The following is a 26,511-nucleotide window of genomic DNA, read 5'->3' on the forward strand; positions in this document are numbered from 1 at the left end:
TTTCTCTGATCTTTATTTCAAATAATTGACTTAAATTTTAGAATAGAATAAAAAATGTGTTTAATGGTTTATAACCTTTGAAATAAAGTACACAATTTAAGAAAAAGTTTTCAGTTTACTTTCAAATCAATGTATATTTTAAGCCAAACTTGATCCAGATGTTTCTGATTCATATACTAATACATCAAGATGTTGTTTCGTATGGATCTTTAATGTTAGCAAAGTTGGGGGTGAACCGTCTTTCTTGTAGGTCTCCAAAGGGTCATTTAATTTTTAAAGGTAGGAGGTCATATTTTTCCAATAGGAAATCCACTTATGTGGATTCAAATCATGTTCAAATACAGAGTCCCATTAGGATTTGGAGAAAACAAGTCATCTCTTCCTTATTTTATCATGCTTCTCTAAATATACAAGTGTTGAGAATGACTTAAGTCATGGCCAAATGGATTTTTGTTTTATTATATCCCCAGTAAAGTTTAGGCTTTAAGCCTCTTTGTAACTGTTGGCTCATTAAAACAGTTAAAAATCCCAGAAAATGGTGTAAGGTTCTTTGGTGAATAAGTGTGCTAATAACTTTCATAAACAAAATCTCACTATTTGGAATTTATAAAACTTTCTGCTACAGTCTTGGGATTCATTAAAAAGCTGATTATATCAGCCCTGCATATATGTTAAAAGGCACATTTCATTGATCATTCAGAAATGTGCTCTGACTTTAGAAATGTTTTATTAAATACTACTATTTACTATTCATTGTCTAAGATTGAAAAGCAGACAGGTTTAAAGAAAAAAGCATTCCAGGGACACCTGGGTGACTCAGTCGATTAAGTGTCCGTCTCTTGATTTTGGCTCCTGTCGTGATCTCAGGGTACTGGGATTGAGCTTTGAGCCGGGCTCTGCACTCAGCATGGAGTCCACTTGAGGATTCTCACCCTCTCCCTTTGCCCCTTCCCCCCACCTCATGCTCTCTTTGTCTCTCTGTCTCTATTAAAAAAAAAGGCACTCCAAATCACTGAACAATCTTTACATTTTTAATGCCATTGAACAACATAAATGCCACTCCTTATGCTTTTAACTTTAGTTTGTATGTGTGTTTGATTGAACATGAAGGCATATTATGTGTAGCACTTTTTTCCCTCTGATTATGGACCTTAAAATGCTAGGAATGATAGTTATGATTGTAGTTGAAAATGTTTGCCGACTATATTAGGGTGTGAGAAATGAAAATGGAGTATTGAGGCAATTGTTTGGGTTGTCTTCAATTCTGTCATTCATTCAACAAATATTTATTTGTTCCAGGTTTTATGTTACTTGAGGTAACATAAAACTAAGTTGAAAGGGATCATCTCCTCAAGGAGTTAACTATTGGAGGTGGGAGATAAGGTAGGCCATTCATTTATTCATTCAACAAATGCCTATTGAGCACTTACTATGATATGGGAACAGTTCTAAGCCTCAGGACACATGCCCCATGCCTAATTAGAACACTCAGACCCCTGGCCATAGTACTTAATTTGGGAAGAGTTGCCCCTGGTATTGTCTGCCAGAACTGTTGGCGAAATTGTTTTCTGCCTGTGAGGGTTTGCAAAGATAGCCTGATATGGGTCTTGTGGGCTGCAGATATTTATTGAGCCTAGAAGAGCTGTCCGAGATAGGAAGAGTGAGAGGTATATATGGGTACCTGGATCCTGCTATGCTTGATGCTAGATACCTATGAACTTTCATTTATGTAAGCTAATGAAATCTCTATTTTATTCGACTTAGTTTGAGATTGGATTTTATCACCAGGACTTGCAAGAGTCCTGACTAATAGAATGACATAACGTTGATTTCTATCATTCACTATCAAACACTAAGCTGGTAAGCCCCAAACTTACTGAATTCAAACCATTAAGAATACATAGACAAAAATGTAAAATACTTATAGCTTGGACACGTGTCTTAATTAACTACTTACTTCATATTTCAAGGAAAGATATCACATCTCAAAATTCCCTAGTGATGCAGGACATGGTAGTAAGAGTTTTGCTTTTATTTTATTTTTTATGTATTTATTTATTTACTTTTATTTTATTATGTTATGTGGGCACGTACTGCATGGAGCACTGGGTATTATATGAAAACAATGAATCGTGGATCACTACATCAAAAACTAATGATGTATTGTATGGTGAGTTTTGCTTTTAAATAGAATGTTGGCACTTGAGTTTTTGAGGGTACTGTAATACAGTTTTCCAAGGGAAATCCAGAAGTTCAGATGTATTAGAAGGCTGATAGAAACAGTACTGACTATGGCCCTGCCTGGGAAGGGAAGCAAACTCCCAACCCTGCACACTGAGATTTTAAGACATAGATTAAAAAAAATTGAAGACACAAATAAATACAAAGATAGTCCATGTTCATGGATCTCTGTAACATCATAATAGTAAGTGACACAAATTCTATCATTGAAGATGTTTTAATGATTCAGCAGTACCAAAGTAAGAAGGCAAAGTAAGAAGGTGGTGGGGTGAGTAATATATATAAAAGTATATACATGAAAAACCATCAGAAAAAAAGGCTAATATTTCAAATGTAGAAAAATTGTCTTTAATATACTCAGAGGAAGGATATAGGCATTAATACTCTGGCTGTGATTTTATGTTGAAAAAAGATAAATTGCTTCATTTATCCACTTGACATCTCTGTTTTAGTGTTTTGAGTATATGTACATAATTCTTTTGTCTGTGCATTTTTGTATATAAAACTTCCAACATTTGAAAGTTGGTTGTTAGGACTTTTTCTGTTCAACCCCTTAAGAAATGTTGGTTGTAGGCCAAGAAAACCTCATAGATGCCCCACCCTTAAAACCATTCAGTTCTTTTTGCAGAAGAGTGTCAGGCATTTTTGAGATAATTTAATATTCCTTGTGCTAATGGGCAGAAGCTTCCTTGTGCTGAGTTAAAAGACTAAATGAATGTGGCCTTTCTGAATTTCTTGCTTCTTTGAGGCTATAGTAAGAGGACCTGGGCCACATTCTTGGGATGTTCTTTCGTCCATGGGGCTGAAGAGTTGGTGTAAGCTTGAGGAGCTGCCCCTCTCTAGCCTACTTTCTTTGGCTAACCTCTGACACCTCTGACTCCTTGTCTCCCATGAGCAGCTCAGATGGGCTAGATGGGGTAGGTAGGCTAAGGCTTCACTTCTTAAAGATGTTTTCTTGCACCTCAAGATTAGACTAATGGCCTCATCTATGCACCTTCAGACTGTATGCATACTTTTATCACAAACATGCCATATTTTATTGAAATCGTTTTCCCCATGCTTCTCTTATCCATGGAACTATAAGCTTTTTGAGCATAGGAGTTATGTGTTATTTATCATTATATTCCCAGCACACAGCATATTGTCTGGCACATAAAAAATCCTTAATCAGTGATTATTGGTCTGAATGATCATCAAAATGGATGATTTTATAAAGTATATTATTATATAATTTTCATATTACCTATTTTATTTAACCTTCACAGCAAATATGAAATCTAGATCCTGTTATTATTTCCAGTTTACAGATAGAAGAAAACTCGTAAAATTAGCAATAGACTAAGCAAGGAAAATATCTAATCATAGGATCAGTATTTTTGTTAAAATATGCAAAAGTACTTTATAAACTGTAAAGGGCATGTAAATATATCATGCTTTTGCTTTGTATCACTATACATATTCTTTCTGTTTCTATTTGTTTGGATATATCGTCACTCTCCTTTCATTGGTCGAGTATAAAGAGTTCTCTCTTACCACTGCAATGCCCATTAGGAACTGGGCAGGGAATCCCTACTGAGCGAGGGGTAGTGGATTTTCAATTCAGTGAGATGAAAATTTGAATTTTACATAGAGATTAAATAACTACGTTTTTTAAATGAGGCTTTGGATGACAGCAGTGAACTAAACCCAATATGGACCAGCTGGCTTCTCTCTAAGCCTCTTCTGAGGAAAGCTGCTTTTTTGACAATAGTGGCTGTGGCCAACCCTTTAGATAGAATGCCTTACTTTGTTTCAGGTGACCCTGACACTTGGACTTCAGTGATAAGGCCAAGGGTCAAAGTTTAACCTGGAGCCAAACATCAGCAGGCTTACCATGGAGGGTAGTGTGCCCATATAGCTACTGATTGGTCAGTGGGCACTTAATCAGATTTTCATTCTTAGGGAATTTGAATGGAAGTATGAAGCATTATATCCCAACATAGCCATTGTTTGCTTTCTCGCCCTCTTCTCTGCTGTCTTGAAGGTGCTTAACTCCACACCAGAAGCAGAAACAAAGATTTAAAAATCTGCTCACCAAGTTTGAAGCCAAAGTTTCCATGCTTGCACAAAGAATCATTTTTCACTGCTCTGAAAAAAATAAGTCTTGAGAAGTGGAGAAGTGAGGGTACAGGAGGGTGACAGGAACATGTAGGAAAGTGGATTTCTCCAACTGAGAAGGAGAAGGAGGGCCACAAGGAACAGATAATAAAGTAGAAGAGATTCCAGGCAAGCTGTCCCTGAGGGCAGACCCCACACTGGCCTGTGGCTTGAAGTCAAATTGAGGTTCAAGAATCTTGGACGCTTGTTAGGCCTCCAGAACTGAGGAGCTTGTACTTCTTGTGGGTGGGTGGGGGGCACACTGTGATGGACCTGACCAAGCAGTTTGAAATATCCCTAAATAGGACAATGGTATACCCACTGTGCTTGCTACAAAAACCTTATAAATTTATTTTAATTTAATTTAATTTATTTATTTGAGAGAGAGAAAGATCACAAGCAGGAGGGGAGGGGTAGAGGGGAGAAGCAGACTCCCCGCTGAGCAGGGAGCCCGATGCGGGACTCTATCCCAGGACCCTGGGATCATGATCTTATAGCCAAAGGCAGCCACTTAACTGACTGAGCCACCCAGGCCCTCAAAAGCCTTAAAAATTGATAGTTTTTGCAGGGACTGTAGAAGAAGAGGGATGGAGGGTAACTGAGTCCCTGTGATGTGAGAACACTTGACTATCAATCAGCAGATGACCCTGCCAAGAGGACCATAGGAAACCAGGCACTGCTTTGTATCCTGTATCCATAAGGCTTGGTCTGGGGCAGCCAGGACTGTTTTCTCTAACTCCTTACTTTCTTCTGTATACACTATTATAATAAATACCCATCAGCCAAGTAAGCAGAGTTTATTTCTCTATTCTTGGAAACTTCAAGAACCTAACAGTCATCTTTAATAAAATACGGGAGGTGTACTATTCAGGATAAGCCTGGTTAGCCTGTGGTGTCTAATAAACAGCCAAACCTTAGTGGCTTAAAATTACTCTAAGGTTTATTTCTTGTGGCATTTCCATCATGGGTAATTTGAGGGTTCTACTCTGCAGTGTCCTCTTTTCAGAACTCAGTTTGATGAAGCTGCTCTAGCTGGAGGTTGCTGGTCACGTGGCAAAAGGAAAGAGAGCCATGCACTCTTTATTATTAAGCACTAGCTCTGGAAATATCTGCCTGGCACTTATGCTCATATTTCATTTGCCAAAGCAAGTCACATGGTCAGTGTGACTTCACGTAGGCCCAGAACAACATCCTATCAGGGGCCCAAATGTTTTGTGGACAGCAGCAATGATGACTAGAGAAGGAAGAGGACAACTAGATGAAACCGAATTTCTGTGATTTTGAAGAATAGGATATTGCCATCTTGAATAGTCATTCCAAAAAAAAAAAAAAAAATGGACCGTTTGTCCCATGGCTTAGTGATCTTTTTGTCATATAGAAATATTTTTCTTGAAACAGTGTGTGTATTAGGATAGAATTTTATAAGGAAATTCATGATTAAGATTTCTTGGATAATGTGCCATTCATTCATAGGGGACTGAGGAACCTTTGCTGTGATAAATGGGAAAAACTGTGACCCTGTGGTCAGGGGTCTCTTTTCCTAGTTCAGTGAGCTGTGTGTGTTAGATTTTAAGTTAATGCTTGATGATGTTTAGGTTTTGAAACCCCAGCATAGTGTGGCGATGACTATGAGATATGGTCTAAAAGCAACACATGGGTTGCCTGGGTGGCTCAGTTGGTTAAGCATCTACCTTTGGCTTGGGTCATGGTCCCAGGGTCCTGGGATTGAGCCCCACATTGGGCTCCCGGATCAGCGGGGAGCCTACTTCTCCCTCTCCCACTACCCCCTGCTTGTGTTCCCTCTCTTGCTCTCTCTCTCTCTCTCAAATAAATAAATAAAATCTTAAAAAAAAAAAAAGCAACACAAATTGAGAGGGCATGTGATTAAATAATCTTTTTTTCCTCCCTAAAAAGATCTAGCATTTGTTTAGCACTTTATAAATTACATTTTGAAGGACTGTCAAGTCACTCTAGATTTAAGCAGTTACTTCACAGAAATGTCATTCATTTAAACATCTTGGAAAATGTTTCTATCATGTGAAGCTCTATAGAAAGTATTATAAGATCAAATATAGTAACAGAGAAAAGCTAGCTTTCAGACATATTTTGAAGTCACACAATAAAGTAGAAATTCAGTAAGGATTTTGAGAATTCAAGTGTGAAGAAAAAATAGGTTTTGTGTTCTTTCCACCGTTCATAGCATTTAAGGAATAAAAATCTGAAACTGTGTTTTCCCATCTCCAAACTGAGTTCATCATTAAAAGAAATCATGATTTAACTCTTAAATGTGTCTTATATCTTTAGCAGGCCCTTCACTAATTGCAGTCCTCTTTACTGGGTGTGCCAGATGTTGCCTGGATGTGTGAGCCACCCTGGCATCATAATGTTTTATAGTAAAAAATTCTTGGCACCACCTCAGTCCTTTTCTCATGCAGAAGAGCTGTAGGGAGAAAATAACAGAAATGAATTTCTGAAGACTGTAATTCTTGAAGATTTTCTGCTTAATGATTTTTATACATATTACCCCCTCACTCCACTGTTGCCGAGATTACTAAAAAAAAAAAAAAATTTTTTTTTTAACTTTAATCCTTGTAAAAAGCCACAGGAATATTATGGTTAAGCCTTTCAAAGCTCTCCCATTATTACAGGAAACTGTTAGAGGGCTTTGAACATTCACTGTTTAGTTTCCTAATTATTTCAGTTTGAAATTTTAGCCAAGGTTTGCTTCTGCTTTGAAAGTTCACACAAATGTTAAAGGACACAATTTACCTCGAGATTTAAGAGAGCCAGTGATAGTATTGGGTATTTCCATACCATTTATAAGAACTTTCCAGTGGGTGATAATTTAGCAAATAGATATTTGAATGTTTGTCTGTATTTTAAAAGTTACTCATAGAGATCTGTAAATGCTCCCCACTCTTCTAGCATGAGGACATGTTTTCTCTAACGTTTTGCTCTGAAATATTTCAAAGTTAAAAAAATGAACCCCTGCTGAATGTCACTGAGGTGCACCAATTGTTAACATTGCTACTTTTAAAAAATTCCTCTTTCACATCATATACACACAGGTGATTGTTTTGCGGAATCATTCAAAAATAAGTTGCAATGGGGCGACTGGGTGGCTCAGTCGGTTAAGTGTCTGACTCTCGGTTTCCGCTCAGGTCATGAGGTCGAGCCCCACATTGGGCTCTGCTCTCTGCTTGGAGTCTGCTTAAGTTTCTCTCTCTCCCTCTCCCTGCGTTTCTCCCCCTGACTTGTGCTTGCTCTCTCCCCCTCTGTCTCTCAAATAAATAAATAATCTTTTAAAAAATTAAAAATGAAAAATAAGTTGTAAGCACCATGCCACTGCATTCCTAAGTATTTCAGCATTCTCTCTTCAGAACCAAGTCGTTTCCCCACATACTGCAATGCCATTGTCACACCCACAGTTTTAATATTGATACAATAAGCATATAGTCAGTACTCAGATTTCCTCAACTGATACCAGTAAGTCCCTTACGGCCCCCTTAAAAAAAATCCAGGACCCAATCAAGGGTCACATACATCATTTAGTTGTCTGTGTCTCTTGAAGTTTTTAACTCTAGTGTCCAGCCTTTGTTTTATCTTTCATACTATTGACATTTTAAAGAGTCGAGATCACCTGTCTTTGGGAATGTCCCTTATTCTGGTAAAATGATGATTTTTTCACCCCAAATAATACCAATTAATTAGGTGTCTTTTCTGGAAAAGCAAACAAGCGTTTGTATTAAGCCTTTATACTACCTGTGCATTTCTGATGTTGCACGTCTTCTACAACAGATTTGGATTAGAATTTGATTAGGGTTATTTTTTGGAGACTTTTGAGAACCTAGCTTAGTGGATAAAGGTAGGGAATCACTGGGCATATCCTCAGTATGTCTTCTTTGGCTCCTTTCAAACTCCTTAATCCAATAGGCTGCTGTCATAGGAATTTTCTGCTAATTACCCTCTTTATCCAGGCTCTCCTCCACCTAAGGATGGTAGGTATAGAGCATGATGTGGAAATATTCTGAGCCACACTGCCGTAGGTTTATATCCTATGCCTGCCTTGTACAACTGCAGCAAGTACTAACTTTATTAACCTTGGTATTAACCTTGGGCAGGTTTCTTAATCTCTTTAAACTTGTTTCTTCATCTGCAAATATCACGAGTTATTGTGATGGTTAAATGAAATAGTGTCTATTAAGAGGCATTGTAAACAATCATAAATACTAATTCACTAATAATATGATAAATCATAAGTAATTATAAATCATTATACTGGCTTCTTATCAACTCTGATCTGAAATCCCTACTCTTAGGCCAACCTTGGGAGATCTCCATGGAGCCATATGGCTTCTGCCATTGTGGTCTATCTTTGTCTTCCACTATTTTGGTCAGTCTTTCTTTCTTCACTGCACCTGACACATAGCCGGAACTCAGTGCACATTGAATCAAGGAGTGAATGTTACTAATTTCCATCTTCATTTCTTTGTTCTTGTTATCTAACATGGCCTTTCTCCTTTTTGTCTCCTAATAAATCATCAACAGGTTCTGACTGAATGTCCAGTAGTCTGTTATAGATACTACACTATATGCTTTAGGGAATCACAAGATTTATCAGATGGAAGTTTTCCCCTTTGTGTTCTGAACAAGTTTACAATCTGGTTGAGATGATAGGATATACTCTCAAATCATAATACTCCAGCTAAATTTAGCTGGAGCAGAGTTCATGAAAGGGAGCAGTGGAGCATGCAGATGGAAGGGCAAACTGAAGATTGCCTTGCTTGGCCCTACCTTGTGGCTTTAGCACTCAACTACCCAGAAAGGGAAGGAAGGAGGGAGGGAAGGAGGGGTGAAAGGAAGAAAGGAGGACTAACTCATTTTTAAATTGGACCAAGTGAGTATCTTTGCTTTTTCTTTCAAACCAGATCTATGTCATGATGTTTGCATGCATTCTTCTATACTAGGTTTACATTGTAGCTCTTGAAAGTACCTCGTGTGCTTAATGGGACAAATATAAGCAAAATTTCACAAACCATTGAATTACATTATTATTATTATTTTTGCTTTGCATTCTTCATAGAATGGTTAGTTGTAAACACAGACATAAAGGCAATATACATGGGTATTCCTTTTTTCCTGGCTCTTTTAGAAAATACAACTTCCCTCCCTGGTATCGGTTCCTATTGTAAGGTAGATAAATTTGCCTGAAGCGTGAAACATTAATCCATCATAAATTCAGTGGTTGCTGTTTTCAAAGAGCTCAACTCTAGTGTGGGAAATAATAAATTTAAGAATACAAGGTGAATACAATAGCTTCAAGGCATAATATGGATAAAATGTTGAAGAAATACACACAAGAGAGATCACTTTGGGTTAAGTCTAACAATTGCAGATGTAAGCTAATTCTCAAACAAATCAAATCTTCTCAATGTCCAGTCATGTCACAGAGGTACTGTAGGGATATTATATAGCTACCAACTATTGATTGCCTCCATTGTGCCTAGAATTTTATGTATATTTTCCAATCTTTACAGCAACTCTTTAATGAAACCAATGATGTCCCCATTTTTCAGATGAGGAAACAAAGGTCAGTAAGAATAACTTGCCCAAAGTCATAGGACTAGTAAGTAACTAAGCAGAGATTTGAGGTCAGTTCTGCCTGACTCCCAGGCCTATATGCACTTCTGTGTGTTGCATTACGCTTTAGAGGACCCATGTTCCCAGGGCTCCCTACCTCGAGGCTCCTGGTGTCTCAAGCACTCCAGGTTGCAGAGATTTCAACCCATCGCTTCTCTTCCACACTCCAATTTCCATGCTTTGTTCCTTTTGTGGTGGAATTGTCGACCTGAGCCCAGAAGGTTTTTATTTTTAGCTTCAGATGGTTTACCATCTGTTCGGTGATCTGGTGAGACAATCCAGATAGCAATTTATTTTCACAGAGGCTGAGAAGCTTTTTGGAAATATTTGAGCTATGCGTCCGCTTGCGAGGGTTGAGGTGCATCCGAGAAAGAAGTCCATTTCTCTTGTGGGAAAAGAATTCCTAAGGGAGAGAGGCAGTCGTAAGGTGTTCTATCTCAGATGAGAGAAACTCTCTGAAAATAGCCCAGCTACTGTTCCTTAAATCACTGTTGCTATGAAACATTACGTTTATTGCTCATTGACTCAGCCACTGAACCTTTCTGGCTCTCTGTACTCATTATGCTAGAGAACAAACAACTTTTCTCCTTGGCTCATACGTGAACACTGCCAGGCATATAGAAACTGAGTTCAGAGAACCTCACCACTCGCCTCGGCCTTACTAAAAAACTGTTTTGAAACCAATCAAACAAAGCATGACAAATAATTGCATTGAATGCCTCACATTATTTTTAATTAAAAAAAAAGGCATTTTGTTTTCTTACAGGTGAGGAAGTTTTTGCAGAGAATTCTAAGGAAATATTTTTTAATATTTTCAAAACAACCTATTTTTTTCTTTTCTTTTAATTTCAACTAAAAATAAAAGAATATACATTTGTGATAAAATCATTTAATGTAAAGCAGAAGGAAAGAAATAAAAATTATGATGTAGACATAACTGATGTTAACTTTTTGGTGAATTTTTACCATCTAGTCTTTTTTGTTACCATCCTTTACCATCTAGTCTTTTTGCCATCAATTTTTACTATATGTGCTTAATATGCTGTATATGTATGTATACAAATGTGAATAAAACAGTTTTGATATAGTTGTATATGCACACACACATATGTATATAGTTTTTATACATAGTTATTATAGAGACAAATAAAAATATAAAATAAACTGAGTTTTCTCTGTTGAAAATAAGAGAAGAGAATTCTCCTTTTACTTGGAACATTTACTTTAGAAAACTTGTAAGTACTTCCTCCTTTCTTTGAAATGTATATAAAATCTTCTGAAGACGAGATAGGCCTTTTGTCAGCTTTAGGACCCAGGAACTTCTTTCTTCTGGACCCGGAAACCATCTCTTTGAATGTAGGCCTCAAGAGAGGTAAGACCCTTCTCTTCAGTCCCTGTGGGAAGGTAGGAGCCTATGTCTGGTGGGTACTTTGCTCCACATTTTAAAACTACCTCCTGCCATAAAGCTATGAGAAGTTTGTTTCTCTTCTGGGTATAGCCAGTTATTTAACCCAGATGGCCACCCCAATTACCAAATTACTAAATTGAGGAGTGTGATGTGTGACAAATGGTGTTGTAAAGTACTCTTACTTGAAGACTAGGTATTGTTTATCTTGTGGACGTGTTTGTAAGGAGTTGAATCAGCTTGGCTATATAAGGAGATGAGATTCTTTTCTCTGCAATTTTTTAGTGCATTGCCTATGGTGGACATCACATTCTGCTTTAATGCTTATTCAATATTAAAAGTTTGGGTTTTTTTTTTACTACCTTTGTGAGAGTTCGGGGTTGGGAGAAGATTTTGTTTTTATAGTTTCCCAGTGTTATATATGTGTATGTGTGTGTGTCTTAGATGAAAAATAATATGAAGAGGAGCTTGGTGAGATATTATCTTTCTTAACTTATTAATATATCCTAATTTTAAAATACTCAGATTATCCAATCTGGGGTTTTTTTTTGTTTAATAGTTAATATTTTATCTTATTTGGAAAAGATCTGGCCATTTAAATTGCTATTATTTAATTTAACTTAGCAAATCTCCAAAGTTTTAAGTTACCAGAAAGAATACATAAAATAATCATTCTTATTCCCTGACATCAAAAATGATAATTATGTTATATGCATATTTCTAACTTTGCAAAAGGGCTACCTTTTACCTTTTGATATAACTGACAATAATGCTTTTGAGAAATGGAAGATAATCTGAAACAATTTGAACATCAATTAATTTTTTCATTAGAAATAAAGAAAATTAGGAGATTTATTTTACTAGATTAAAAAAGTTTGTCCTAACCCTTTTTTGTCATAACGTATGAATATAAAGAGCATTAAAATTATTTATGGGAAAAACAAATATATAAAAGGTTATCTATGAAATAATAAGGCAGAGACAATATCTAATTGAATGTAGCTGCCATTAGCACTCAGGTATCTATTTTCTTTTTCTTTACATGGATTATTGTATTCCAGGTCATTGTCGTACTCATGATGTTCTGGACTCAATGTTATTTAATTTTGGTGGCATTGTTACATTTTTCTAATTATTCCTTTAATAGTGTGAAGAGTGACCAATGTCAGTGACTTTTCCTTTTCTTAAATAAGACGGATGATTTCTATTTGACTTCAGTGCTAATAACGTTTTCCTGTTTTTTTTTCCTCTGGAAGGCTGTTGAGTTTAACTGACTTCCTTCCATCATGATTTTGCTTAGGAGTTTAGAGTACCCCAGGAAACACCTAAGTTCAGAGAGTGTGACTTTAGAATACTTGTACAGGTCACTCTAATGGGCCAGGAGGTTGATGAGTAGGAGACTGCCTTGCATCATGCTTGAATCTCAAGCCCAATTTCCAATGTGGTCCCTTCATCTTTCTTCAGTATTTTCATTATTTATTATTTTGGTGAGGGAAGGATATTTCATGCGCTGCTACCAGAAGTAGCATTAAAAGTCAGAAGTCTAGGGGTGCCTGGGTGGCTCATTTGGTTGAATGTCTGACTCTTGATTTGGCTCAGGTCCTGATCTCGGGGTTATGAGATGGAGCCTGCTTGAGTTCTCTCTCTCCCCCTGACTTTCTCTCTCTCTCGATTTCTCTCTCTCTCTCTCCCTCTCTAAAAAAAAAATCAGAAGTCTGGTAATTTTTCTTTCAACTATGAAAGTGAGAAATCTACATTTTAGTAAATTTGGATCAGGCAAAGAAGTGAAAGGGGGAAATAGGAAATAGTTACCCATTTTCCCACGATCTAGATAAACACTAACATTTCGTCTTTTAAAACAAATCTTTTTCATTGCCAATGAATAGAATTAAACTCTGCATTAAAGGTATTTAGAACAATTTATGCTTAGATCTTATGAAACTTGTCACTTGAAAATTTGTAATCATGTACTTTAAAGTTGTGGGTATAATTAATATAATTCAGTTATTTTGGGCAAGTTCATTGCTTGACCTAAAAGTAAATCGGTTTTACAGGTGTTGGTATTTCAAGCCACATGGTAATTTAAAAGCAATCACTCAATATCAGCCATGGAGTTTAGTTATTTTACTTCTTTGAACTTGTAATAGTAATAATATTGACTGGGTGCTATGGACAGAATATTTGCGTTATCCCCGCTCCTGCAAATTCGTATGTCAAAGCCCTCATTTCCAATGGCATTTGGTATTTGGAGGTAGGGCCTTTGGGAGGTTTAGGTTTAGATGGGTCATGTAAGTAAAGTCCCCATGATGAGATTAGTTTTCTTATAAAAAGAGGAAGAGACATGAGGTCTCTTTCTGTGCTCACATACCAAGGAAAGGCCATGTGAAGGTGGCCTTCACTGAGAACTTGACCATGGATCTTGCATTTTCAGCCTCCAGAATCATGAGAGTAGATGTTTGTTGTTTAAGCTACCCAGTCTATGGTAGTTTGTTATAGCAACCTGAGCTAAGACACCGGGTTTGAGAAAAGAGGCAAGTAGAATGAAAAGATCAGGATAGATACATAATGTGGACTATTAGTTCCCAAACTCCTTTCTTCCTTTCAGTCTCCCTCCTATCTCTTTCCCTCTCTTCTTCTTTTTTTTAAAGTTAATTATTTGAGACAGTGAGAGCGAGAGAGCATGCACATGAGGGGTGGGGGGCAGAGGGAGAGAGAGAGAGTCTTAAGAAGACTCCCTGCTGAGTGTGGAGTCTGATGCAGGGCTTGATCTCACGACCCTGAGATCATGACCAGAGCTGAAATCAACCAACTGAGCCACCCAGGCACCTCCCTTTTCTTCTGCCTCGTCCTGCTATCTCTGCTGGTGGGTATGAGTGCCACATGCTGTCTTGCTCGAAGGAAGACTGTGCCATCATTTAGTTTCTTTTCTTTTTTCCTGAGATGGAGTGTGTCTTAGGAATAATCATTGTGAAATTCAGCACCTGGGTTTGTACAATGGCCATTTCTGAGTTGTTTGGAACTTTAGGCCAGTGGGTTGGCAATGATGAGGTGAACCTCAGCTGGCTTAGAGATGAGCACAATGATTCAGCAGGGGTCCGAGGAGCACACATGGGCCTTGGAGTTTGACTAATCTGTATACAAAAAATCATTCTCTGTTGTTCTTTACCTGCTTGACCTTGGACAAGGTCCTGGACCACTCCATGGCTTATTTTACCTGTTTGTATAATGAGGAGACACTTACATACCTAGTTAGGAAGCCCTTGCAGACTGTTGACCTTTCACTCTTGATGCTGCAGGCTCCTCCTCCACAGCGCAGTCGGCCACACACTCCAAGGGCTCTCCATGACTCAACCCCCAATACTGTGCTCTCCAAAGGCCAGGAAATCCACCACTATGACCAATGCCCTTTTATTCTTATGTTGATCTGGCCGATATCCAGCAGGAGACTAAAAGGTGATACCTTAGCTCTGGATCTCCAATTGGATAAATAAACAGTACATCACTTGATTAAATGTCTCTAAGATGGTACATAATTAATTTCCTACTTGAGACTTTTGTACAGCAGCCAGACCCAGGAGTATGGCTTTGGCATAGGTATCATGATGTCTTTATTTTGTTACCCTTGTTTATAGTTTATCAGTGGAAGAATGCTATGAACAAGGCACATAGGTTAAGTTCTCCATTCAAAAAATATCAACTCCAACCTGTCAGTTGCTAACATGCAAAGGACATCATTGAGATATTTTTATTAGGCATTAAAATCCCAGCACCACCATTTTCTAGCTTGGGACCTTGGGCAAGTATTTTAACTTTCTGAGGCTTAGTTTCCTTCTGAATGAGGTGTAAGGAGTAAGTATATCCTCAGCTCTCCCCTAATCATTTCCCCCATTCTATTAAGGAAAATTCCTCTGTTAAAATGCTGATGCCCTGGGTCTGCAGAATCCAATAATCTAACTAGGCATTAAGCCTTAGGCCAGTGAGTTTATCAGAGCCATGCATTGGGAGGCAGTGTAGCCCAGTAGGTAAGAGTGGCAGGCTTTATAACTTTAATTCATTATTTTTTTTTTCCATTTTATGGCCATTCTCAGTCTTACTGCTATAATAATTTCCCAGCTGGTTTCTTTTTACTTTTTCCTGACTATCTCCAATATCTTGTCCTAATAGGAGCCAGAGCAATTAAAAATCTTTTAAATGACAATCTGATCATGTCTCCCTTTCTTTAATTCTTTTCATATTTTTTTTTATCAACCAGTTTCCCCCCAGTATTTCTCTTTTTGCCTTCACTTTAATTCAAGTAGATGGTGGTTAGTTTTATATTCTTTGCCTCAGGCAAAGGATGTGGCATGGAGAAAAGCAGAAAAATTGCTCCTAAGTTTTGAATTCCAAAAGTTCATCCTTATTAAGGAGATTATTCTAGATGTCTCCAACAAGAAAGAGAATGAAGAAATATAAAATGCAGAGAGGGGTACATTCCTCCCATTAGAAATTATTACCTGGGTTAAGAAGGGTGGAAACCAAGAAGACACACTAAAATCAGAGTTTTGAGTAGATGGGTCCTATGCTTCGAGTTTAACGAGGCAGAATTCCAAGGGGGTATCAAGACCTCAAAGAAAGAAGGGTGTCTATATATCTAGGCAGATACGCCTATGTGTGCCATAGTATGGTACAAAACGAGCAAAAATATTTTCTATGTCCTTATACATGACATGAAATTAGCAGAGTCCCTACACTGATAGAGCCCACATAGGATTAAGGGACAGTGTCATAGCAGTAATTTCTCTTAGAACCCTGGGGAAGGGAAAATGAAAGATGTTGATGAATGAAAAATCAGATTCATTGAAATAAATTTTCCAGCACCCTAAAGAAATGATAACTTCAAACAGGAATTGAGTTTTTTTTTTTTTTAAAGATTTATTTATTTATTTATTTATTTGACACAGAGAGAGAGAGACAGCTAGAGCGGGAACACAAGCAGGGGGAGTGGGAGAGGGAGAAGCAGGCTCCTGGCTGAGCAGGGAGCCTGATGTGGGGCTCAATCCCAGGACCCTGGGATCATGACCTGAGCCGAAGACAGACGCTTAACGACTGAGCCATCCAGGCGCCCCAGGAATTGAGTTTTGGGGGCACTTTGGTGGCTCAGTCGGTTAAGCATCCTACTCTTTATTTCAGCTCAGGTCATGATCTTCAGGTTGTGAGATTGAGCCCCACATTAGGCTCCATGCTGGGAGTGGAGCCTGCTTAAGGCTCTCTCCCTCTGCCCCTCCTCACCCTGCTCTGGTGCTCTCTCTCTCTCAAAAAAAAAAATAAATAAATAAACAAACAAACAAATAAATAAGAATTGAATTTTGTTTTTATTCAAGTATCACATGCATATAGTTTGAAGGGCAACAGTATTAAAAGTCTTATATTAAAAAAGTCTCTCTTTTTCTGTTTCTCACATTCCAAAACCCCCAGTCAACTACTTACGTTCTTTTATCCATTTTCCCCCACCCCCATTCATATAGTTTTTATTGTGGTAAAATAAACATAAAATTCACCATCTTAATCATTTTTTAAAATTCTTTATTTAAATTCAATTTAGTTAACGTATACTGTATTATTAGTTTCAGGGGTAGAATTTAGTGATTCATCACTTGCGTATAACCCCCCGTGCTTATTACATCAAGTACTCTCCTTAATGTCCATCACCCAGTTACCCCATCCCCCCACGCACCTCCCCTCCAGCAATCCTGTTTGTTTCCTAGAGTTCAGTGTCTCTTATGGTTTGTCTCCCTATTTTCATCTTATTTTATTTTTCCTTCCCTTCCCCTATGTTCATCTGTTTTGTTTCTTAAATTTCACTTATGAGTGAAATCATATGGTATTTGTCTTTCTCTGACTGACTTATTTCTCTTAGCAAAATATCCTCTAGTTCCATGTTGTTGCAAATGGCAAGATTTCATTCTTTTTGATGGCTGAGTAATATTCCATTGTATATGTATATCACACCTTCCTAATCCATTCATCTGTCAATGGACATCTGGGCTCTTCCCATAGTTTGGCTATTGTGGGACATTGTTGCTATAAACATTGGGGTCCATGTGCCCCTTCGAATCACTATGTTGGTATTCTTTGCATAAATACCTAGTAATGCAATTGCTGGGTTGTAGGGTAGTTCTGTTTTTAACTTTTTGAGGAACCTCCATACTGTTTTCCAGAGTGGCTGCACCAGTTTGCATTCCCACCAACGGTGTAAGAGGGTTCCCCTTTCTCCACATCCTCAACAACATCTGTTGTTTCCTGAGTTGTTAATTGTAGCCATTCTGACCTGTGTGAGGTGGTATCTCATTGCGGTTTTGATTTGGATTTCCCTGATGTCAAGTGATGTTGAACATTTTTTTCATGTGTCTGTTGGCCATTTGTATGTCTTCTTTAGATAATTGTCCGTTCATGTCTTCTGCCCATTTCTTGACTGGATTTTTTTGCCCCAAGCCCATTCATATAGTTTTTCCATTATTTTTATTGTGGTAAAATAAACATAAAATTCACCATCTTAATCATTTTTAAGTGTACAGTTTAGTGGTATTAAATAATTCATAATGTTGGGCTACCATCACCACCATCCATCTCCAGAACTCTTTTCATTTTATAAAACTAAACTCTGCACCCATTAAAGAATAACTACTATCCCTCCCTTCCCCCCAGCCCCTGGAAACCACCATTCTACTTTCTGTCTCTGATTTTGACTACTCTAAATACTTCATGTAAGTGGAATCATATAGTATTTGTCTTTTTGTGACTTGCTTATTTCACTTAGCATGATGTCCTCAAGGTTCATCCATGTTGTGGCACGTGTCTTCCTTGGGGTGCCTAGCTGGCTCAGTTGGAAAAGCATGTGACTTTTGATCTTGGGGTTATGAGTTTGAGCCCCACATTGGTTATAGAGATTACTTACATGAATAAATAAATAAAAACTTAACAGAATTGTCTTCCTTTTTAAGGCTGAGTAATATTGATTGTATGCAGATACCACATTTTGCTTATCCATTCATCCATTGATGGATGGTTGAGTTGCCTCCACTTTTTAGCTATTGTGAATAATGCTGCTATGAGCATGAGTGTACAAATATCTCTTCAAGACCCTGCTTTCAGTTCTTTTAGGTACATATCCAGGATGGAATTGCTGTATCATACAGTATTTCTATTTTTAATTTTTTGGGGAACTACCATACTGTTTTCCACAGTAGCTGAACCATATTATGTTCCCACCAACACTGCAACAGTGTTGTTCACTGCAACAGGGAACAAGTTGCAATTTCTCCACATTCTCACCAATACTTGTTACTTCCTATTTTTGTTTTGTTTTGTTTTCAGTAGCCATCCTAATAGATGTGAAGTGGTATCTCATAGTTTCGATTTGCATTTCTCTAATGATTAGTGATGAGCATCTTTCCATGTGCTTATTGGCCATTTACATATCTTCTTTGGAGAGATCTCTATTCAAGTCCAAGTCCTTTGCTCACTTTTGTTGTTGTTGTTGTTTTTTAAAGGTTTATTTATTTATTTTGGAGGGGAGAGGGGCAGAGGGGGATAGAAACTAAAGCAGTCTCCATCCAGAGTGTGGAACCCAACGTGGGGCTTAGTCTCATGACCCTGAGATCATGATCTGAGCCAAAACCAAGAGTGGGATGCTTAACTGACTGCGCCACCAAGGCACCCCCTTTTTGCTCACTTTTGAGTTGTTGGGTTTATTTTATTGTTGAGTTTTCGGAGTTCTCTATTTATTCTTGATATTAATCCCTTATCAGATATATGATTTGTAAGTATTGTCTTCCAGTCTGTGGGCTGTCCTTTTACTCTGTTGACAGCATCTTGTGATGCATGATTTAAAAATTTTTATGAAGTTCAGTTTGTCTATTTTTGTTGCTGTTGTTGTCTGTGTCTTTCTTGCCATATACAAAAATCACTGGCAAATCCAATGTCACAAAGCTTTTCCTTTATGTTTTCTTCAAAGAGTTTTATAGTTTTCAGGTCTTTGATCCATTTGAGTTCATTTTTGTAAGTGGTGTTAGGTAAGGGTACAACTTCATTCTTTTGCATGTGGATATCCAATTTTCCCAGCACTATTTGTCAATTAGATTGTCCTCTCCCCATTGAATAGTTTTGACCCCCTTGTCAAAATCATTTGACCACATATGTGAGGATTTTGTCCTGGGCTCTCTATTCTATTACTTTGGTCTATGTATCTGTCTTTATGCTGGTATCACACTGTTTTGATTACTATAGCTTTGAAATTAAGAAGTGTGATTCCTCTAACTTCATTTTTTTTTTTCAAGATTGTTTGGCTATTCAGCATTTTTTGAGATTCCATATGAATTTTAGGATGATTTTTCTATTTCTGCAGAAATCATCATGGAGATTTTGATAGGGATTGCATTGAATCTATAGATCACATTGGGTAGTATTGATATTTTAACAACATTAGATCTTCTAATGCATGAATATGGAATGTGTTTTTCATTTATTTTTCTCAATTTCTTTCAACAGTGTTTTGTATTTTTTGTTTTACAAGGCTTTCAGCTCCTTGGTTAAGTTAATTCCTAAGAATTTTATTCTTTTTGATGCTATTGTAAATGGAGTTGTTTTTGCAATTTCCTTTTTGAATTGTTTATTGTTAGTGTACAGAAATGCCAATGATTTTTATGTATTCACTTTTTATCCTACTGGATTCATTTATAAGTTCTAACAATGTTTTTGTGGAAACTTTAGGGGTTTTATAGATAAGATCATATCATCTGCAGAGATAATTTTATTTCTCTCTTTCCAATTTGGATGTCTTTTATTTCTTTTCCTTGTCTAAGTGTATGGTTAGGATTTCCAATACCATGTTGAATAGAATGGCAAAAATGGGTATCCTTACCTTGTTCCTGATTTTATAGGAAAAGCTTTTAATTTTTTACCATTAAGTCTGATGTTTTTCATATATGGATTTTATTATGTTGAGATCATTTGTTTCTATTCCTAGTTTGTGAGTGTTTTTATAAATTCATTTTGCTGAATTTTGTTATTATTTCAATGAGAATTTCATAAAGGATATTGATCCGTGGTTTTCTTTTCTTATAGTGTCTTTTTCTAGCTCTGGTATCAGAGTATTGCCAACCTCAAAGAATGAATTAGGAAGTGTTCCCTCCTCTTCAATTTTTCAAAAAGTTTGGGAAAGATTGGTGTTCCTTTTTTAAATAAATGTTTGTTAGAATTCACTGGTGATGCCATCCTGACCAGGACTTTTCTTTGTTGTGAGATTTTTGATTACTGATCAATCTCCTTGCTATTTATCAGTCTATTCAGATTTTCTTTTTCTTGGTGAGTTTGTATTTGCAGATATTTGTCCATTTCACCTGGATTATTCAATTTGTTTGATTATAATTGTTCATATTACTCTCTCACAATCCCTCTTATTTCTGTAGAATCAGTTGTAGTGTCCCCACTTTCATTTCTAATTTTAGTGATTTGAGTCTTCTTTTTTCCTAAGTCTATCTAACTATAAATATTTGTCAATGTTGATCATTTCAAGGAACCAACTTTTGGTTTCATTGATTTTCTCTACTGTTTTTCTGTTCTCTATTTTATTTATCTTTGCTCTAATCTTTATTTTTTCTTCCTGCTAGCTTGGGTTTAGTTTGTTCTTTTTCTGGTTAAGTTTAAAAAATAATTTTACTGAGGTATAATTTTAAGTGTACAGTTTGATAAGTTTTGACAAATGTATACGCCTGGGGAACTGTCACCACAATCAAAATATATTAGATATCCATCACTACAAAATATTCCTTTGTGCACTTTCCAAGTTAACTCCCTTCCCCGACTCTTGGGCATGGGCAACCACTTCTCTGTTTTCCATCAGTGTAAATTACATTTGTCTAGTTTCCTGATACCTTATGTAGTCTTGGTGCCTGGCTTCTTTTGCTCAACTGCATGGTATTTTTGAGATTCACCCATGTTGTTCAATGTATCAATAGTTTATTTCCTTTTATTGCAGAGCAGTACCATTGCATAGATGTATCACAATGAAAAAAAATCTATTCTGTTAGTGAACATTTAGCTTGTTTCTAGTTTTAGCTATTATGAATGAGGCTGCTATGAACATTTATGTACAAACCTTCCTGTGGACAAATATTTTAATTTCCCTTGGGTATATCCTAGAGGTGGGCTTGCTGGATCATATGGGAAGTATACATTTAACTTTTTAAGAAACTGCCAAACTGTTTTCCAAATGTGTCATTTTATATTCCTTCTAGCAATGTATAAGAATTCTAGTTGTTCCACATTCCCATGGAGACTTTGAACAAGTTATTGAATCCTGTAAGCCTCCATTTATTTTTCTGTAAAGTGGGCATAATCATAACAGTTCTATCTGGCATACATATATATATGTATATGCATGTAAGTAATGGGATGTTAAGTTGAAAAATTTGAGAGAGTAAGATAATACTGATACTACATATTAAAGTGAGGTGGCACATTAAAATTCAGATTTTAAAAGCATGTGACCAAAAACCAGTTTTATGATTCTTGGACCTTTCTTCTAGAAATAGGTCACACTTTGCTAAGGCCTGGGGGTTTGCTGAGATGCAGGACTTTCCATGCTAAAACTGGGACAGTTCCAGGCAAACTAGGAAAGGTTGATCACTGTGTTGACATTAAAGATAGAGAGTGAAAAAGGAGAGTATTTGAGAAAAGATTTTTTTAGGAGGGAAATTCTGTCACATTGTTTTTCAATACGTTCCTTTCAAGGAGGCAGGGTGGAGATTTGTACCTCCGTTTTTCTCAAGCCTAGAGTGAAGGGAGCCTCAGTGAGACTACTCCAAGAGCTTCACATTTATGTCCTGGATTTTGAGACACCCAGAGCCTGAAATCTTATTGCCATCCAGGAGATCTTCAGGATGGGAGAGACCTAGCTGTGAGTCGTGTGAGGAGTGAGCACAAGTTGCTGTGCCTGGGAAGCAAATGCATTCCCTTCTAGAGGAGGTGGAATTCTCCTTGTAACCTAGATATTGTCCACATAGCAAAGACAGCTGTCTAGAGCCATTGGAAGTCCTGTCCAAGAGCCTTTCCTGGAAGAGATGCTATGTGGAGGATAAAACCAAAAACCAGGGACTGAGAGAAAAGGGGTCAGGGGAAGGAGAGATGCTGTCCCCTCACTGAAGTTACAGCTAGAGGAGCCCAGCACGGGAGCTTCTGCTAAAGCTTCTAAAGCACCCTAAAGTAAAAGAGTCATCTGGAAACATTTGATTGGTCCAGAGAATTGAAGCCGTCTTGTAAGAGTCATCACATCCCTTTTTCCCCCTGTGTGGGAAAGTGTAGGATTGAGCTGAGCTGGAGGCAGGTGGGACTATAAAGAGGATCTCATGAGAGGAGTACCAAGGACCAGGATGGGGGAGTATTGGGAGGTAGAAAAAGGAAACTAGTACCCACACATAGAAGAAAGTCACTGCGAGGGAGGGTACAAAGACAGCTGAGCAAACTTGACCTACTCCCTCATTTGCCCTCTTATTTATTTAATTACTTATTTATTCAAGACTTATTGAGAGTCTACTCACAGTGATATGGATTGTGTTGGGTGCTGAGAACACAGCACTGAACAAGGTACTCAGGGAGCTCACAGTTCTATTTAAAGGAAAGACATATATACATATAATTATAACCCAGTATGATACATTCACAGACCAGATAGAATATCCAATTTCTTTTATTCTTGTACTGGGAAAATCAAAGCTTCATTACAAACCAATAATTCCCTAAGTACAGAACTTTCAGGTGAATCTGGAATGAGGGAATGTGGTTTTAGGCCTGAGACTAGAATGGATCTTTCCATTCTAGGTTTCTCATAGTGAAATGCCAACATGACTCATCTCCTAGACCCAAGTGGAAAAGCTTGACATATCAAATCTTGTGCCCAAAGCCCCAGCTTGGGGAGTGTATTGTATGAAATCTGGTAGAGCTAGTCTATTTATTTACATCTTAATTAAGGCTTTTACAGATCAATCAGATTTCAATTCATTATGGGTACATAGTTAAGGTCCTACATATTTACATTTTGGTTAAAGTCTATGATGACATTTTTTTTGTACACTTAATCTGCATGAGGGATAAATAAAAGATTTGGCACTTTGATATCAACATAAAAGAGGTGGTGATCTATGCTTGAAATGTGTGTGACCAAGCATTAAAAGAAAGGTGGGTGGCCAGACCTGGGCCAACAAAGGCAGATGATAAAGTGAAGGGAGAGGGACCCAGAAGATGAAGCTGAGCACAAGTTATAACAGAAGAACTTACTTCTCTAGAGTTTTAAAATAATATGATAAGGGATACTTATCAATATTTTTATTGCTGTTATAACCAATGACCACATAATCAGTGGCTTAAAACAACATACATTTGTTACCTAACTGTTTTGGAAATCTGAAGTCACAAGGGTCTCACTGGGCTGACACAAGGAGGTCAACAGGGCTGTGTTCCCTCTGGAGTCTCCAGGACAGAAACCATTTCCTTATGTTTTCGAGATTCTGAGAGGCACCTGCATTTCTCAGCTTATAACTCCCTTCTTCTATCTTCAAAGCCAGCTCCCTGGCGTTCTAACAGCCACCAGGAAGTTTCTCTCCTTTAAGGATGCCTGTGATTGGATTGGGATCCCTGGATAATCCAGGATAATCCCTCCCGTCTCAAGGTCCTTAACCTTAATCACATCTGCAGAGTCCCCTTTGGCACATAAAATAACATAATCACAGAGCCTGGGAATTAGAACACGGTCATCTTTGGAGGGCCACTATTCTGCCCACCCCTGAAAAGTAACCTTTGTCACCTCAAGCATCTGTTAAAATGAAATGAAATAAGTTTATGAAAGTGCCTAACAAAATGTACCTGGCACAGCTTTTTCGCAATGGGTTTGCTGCCAGAACACAGGTGTCGTGAAAACCACCGCTCAACCTAAACCAAAATGGGAAAGGAAAAGACCCACATCAACATCACACAGCTCACATTGCTTGCAAGTTTGCCGAGCTGAAGGAGAAGATAGATCGTCGTTCTGGAAAAAAGCTGGAAGATGGTCCCAAGTTCTTGAAATCCGGTAATGCTGCCATCATCGATATGGTTCCTGGCAAGCCTATGTGTGTTGAGAGCTTCTCTGACTATCCTCCTCTGGGCCGTTTTGCTGTTCGTGACATGAGACAGACGGTTGCCGTGGGTGTCATCAAAGCAGTGGACGAGAAAGCAGCTGGAGCTGGCAAGGTCACCAAGTCTGCTCAGAAAGTTCAGAAGGCTAAATGAATATTATCCCCAGTACCTGCCACCCCAGTCTTAATCAGTGGTGGAAGAACAGTCTCAGAACTGTTCGTGTCAATTGGCCATTTAAGTTTAACAGTAAAAGACTGGTTAATGGTAACAATGCATCGTAAAACCCTCAGAAGGAAAGGAGAATGTTTTGTGGACCAGTTGCTTTTTTTGTGTGTGTGTGGCAGTTTTAAGTTACTAGTTTTTAAAATCAGTACTTTTTTTTTTTTTTAAGATTTTTATTTTTATTTATTCATGAGAGACAGAGAGAGAGGCAGAGGGAGAAGCAGGCTCCCAAGGAGCAGGGAGCCCGATGTGGGACTCGATCCCAGGACCCTGGGATCATGACCTGAGCCGAAGGCAGACGCTTAACCATCTGAGCCACCCAGGCGCCCTAAAATCAGTACTTTTTAATGGAAACAACTTGACCAAAAATCTGTCACAGAATTTTGAGACCCATTAAAACAAAAGTTTAATGAGAAAAAAAAATGTACCTGGCACAAAGAAGAAACTGAGTAAATGTAGTTAATAATGAAGACAACAGTCCAATAACCAGGCAAATTGTAAAGGTGTAGCCCAAAGGTAGCAGCAACAAGGAGACCTAGAAATGAAAGCAATGACAACTTTCAAAAGATGCCTCCTATATATATTTTCTGCTTCAGAAGCTACATGGGCATGGTAATCCAGAGCTGTCACATCTGGGAGAAGATGAGGAAATTTGGCTGGAGTGGGAAGTCAGGTTAAAGAGAAGCACAGACTCTGGCATTCAGGAGACTTTAGGAATTCATTCATATATACACTGGTATGCATATTGTTACATTTTACAACTGAGAAAACTGAGGTTCAAAGAACTTCAGTAACTGGCTCAAGGTCACCTGGCTGGCAAAGGGTGAGCAGGAACTCAAACTCAAGGCTATCTGCTTTCAAGTCTGAATTCTTAGCTTCTGGAGGCTTGTATTCCATATTTTGGAATTGACATTAAAAACACAGCCTTTTACACAGGTGCTTTTTTCCCGCTCAGTAATTTTCAGAATCAATATCTTTTGAAGAACTAGTAATTTTAGTCACTCTCATTTTATTTTTAATTTTAATTTTTTTTGAGGGGGAAGAGAGAGAGTCTCAAGCAGGCTCCACACCCAGGGCAAAGCTGGACGCAGGGCTTGATCTTACAACCCTGAGATCATGACCTGAGCCAAAAATGAAGAGTCAGATGCTTAACCGACTGAGCCACCCAGGTGCCCCAAGTCACTCTATTCATAAAACCTATTCCTCAGTGTCAGCATGAGGCTATCCTCTCCAACTAGCTATCTGAAAACAGTGATGGCACTTTATTTAAAGTTGCAATAAGTCCATTGCCTCACTTTAGAAGCCTGGAATGTTTAAAAGATGATTCTATTGTATTTTAGAAAAATCTGTCTATTGTATTCACTGGATGCATGACACTAATTCTTCAAGAACTAGCAAGAATATAGACTGTGTGAAAGATTAATGGTACCTGGCAGTTTTCCTTTGCATAATTAAAGTTTTACTAATCCTTTGTCTGCTAAAATAAAACCCCAATATATATTTTGCAGAAAGTTGTTAAAACTAAGACCACTAAGACGTAGAAAAATGGAGACATTGAGTTATTAAACTTTAGAACTTTCATAAAAGGAAATGTGCTGTATTATGTTTCTTTTCTTTTTTTTTTAAATTTTATTATGTTATGTTAGTCACCATACAATACATCATTGGTTTTTGATGTGGTGATCCACGATCCATTGTTTTCGTATAACACCCAGTGC

At 37.7% G+C, this 26,511-nt stretch overlaps 1 protein-coding gene across 1 annotated transcript; it reads left to right on the top strand.

Annotated features, from left to right (window-relative positions):
• Window positions 1-24,370: 24,370 nt before the first annotated feature.
• LOC118009032 (elongation factor 1-alpha 1-like) lies at window positions 24,371-24,836 on the top strand (the record flags this gene model as incomplete). Its single annotated transcript, XM_035002908.1, has 1 exon — window positions 24,371-24,836. A coding segment is annotated over one exon (354 nt), but the record flags the coding sequence as incomplete, so codon positions are not given.
• Between the last annotated feature and the right edge of the window lie 1,675 nt (window positions 24,837-26,511).

The sequence above is a fragment of the Mirounga leonina genome, unplaced genomic scaffold (assembly GCF_011800145.1).
Source record: "Mirounga leonina isolate KUSES-001 unplaced genomic scaffold, KU_Mleo_1.0 Mir_126, whole genome shotgun sequence".
Taxonomy (NCBI): domain Eukaryota; kingdom Metazoa; phylum Chordata; class Mammalia; order Carnivora; family Phocidae; genus Mirounga; species Mirounga leonina.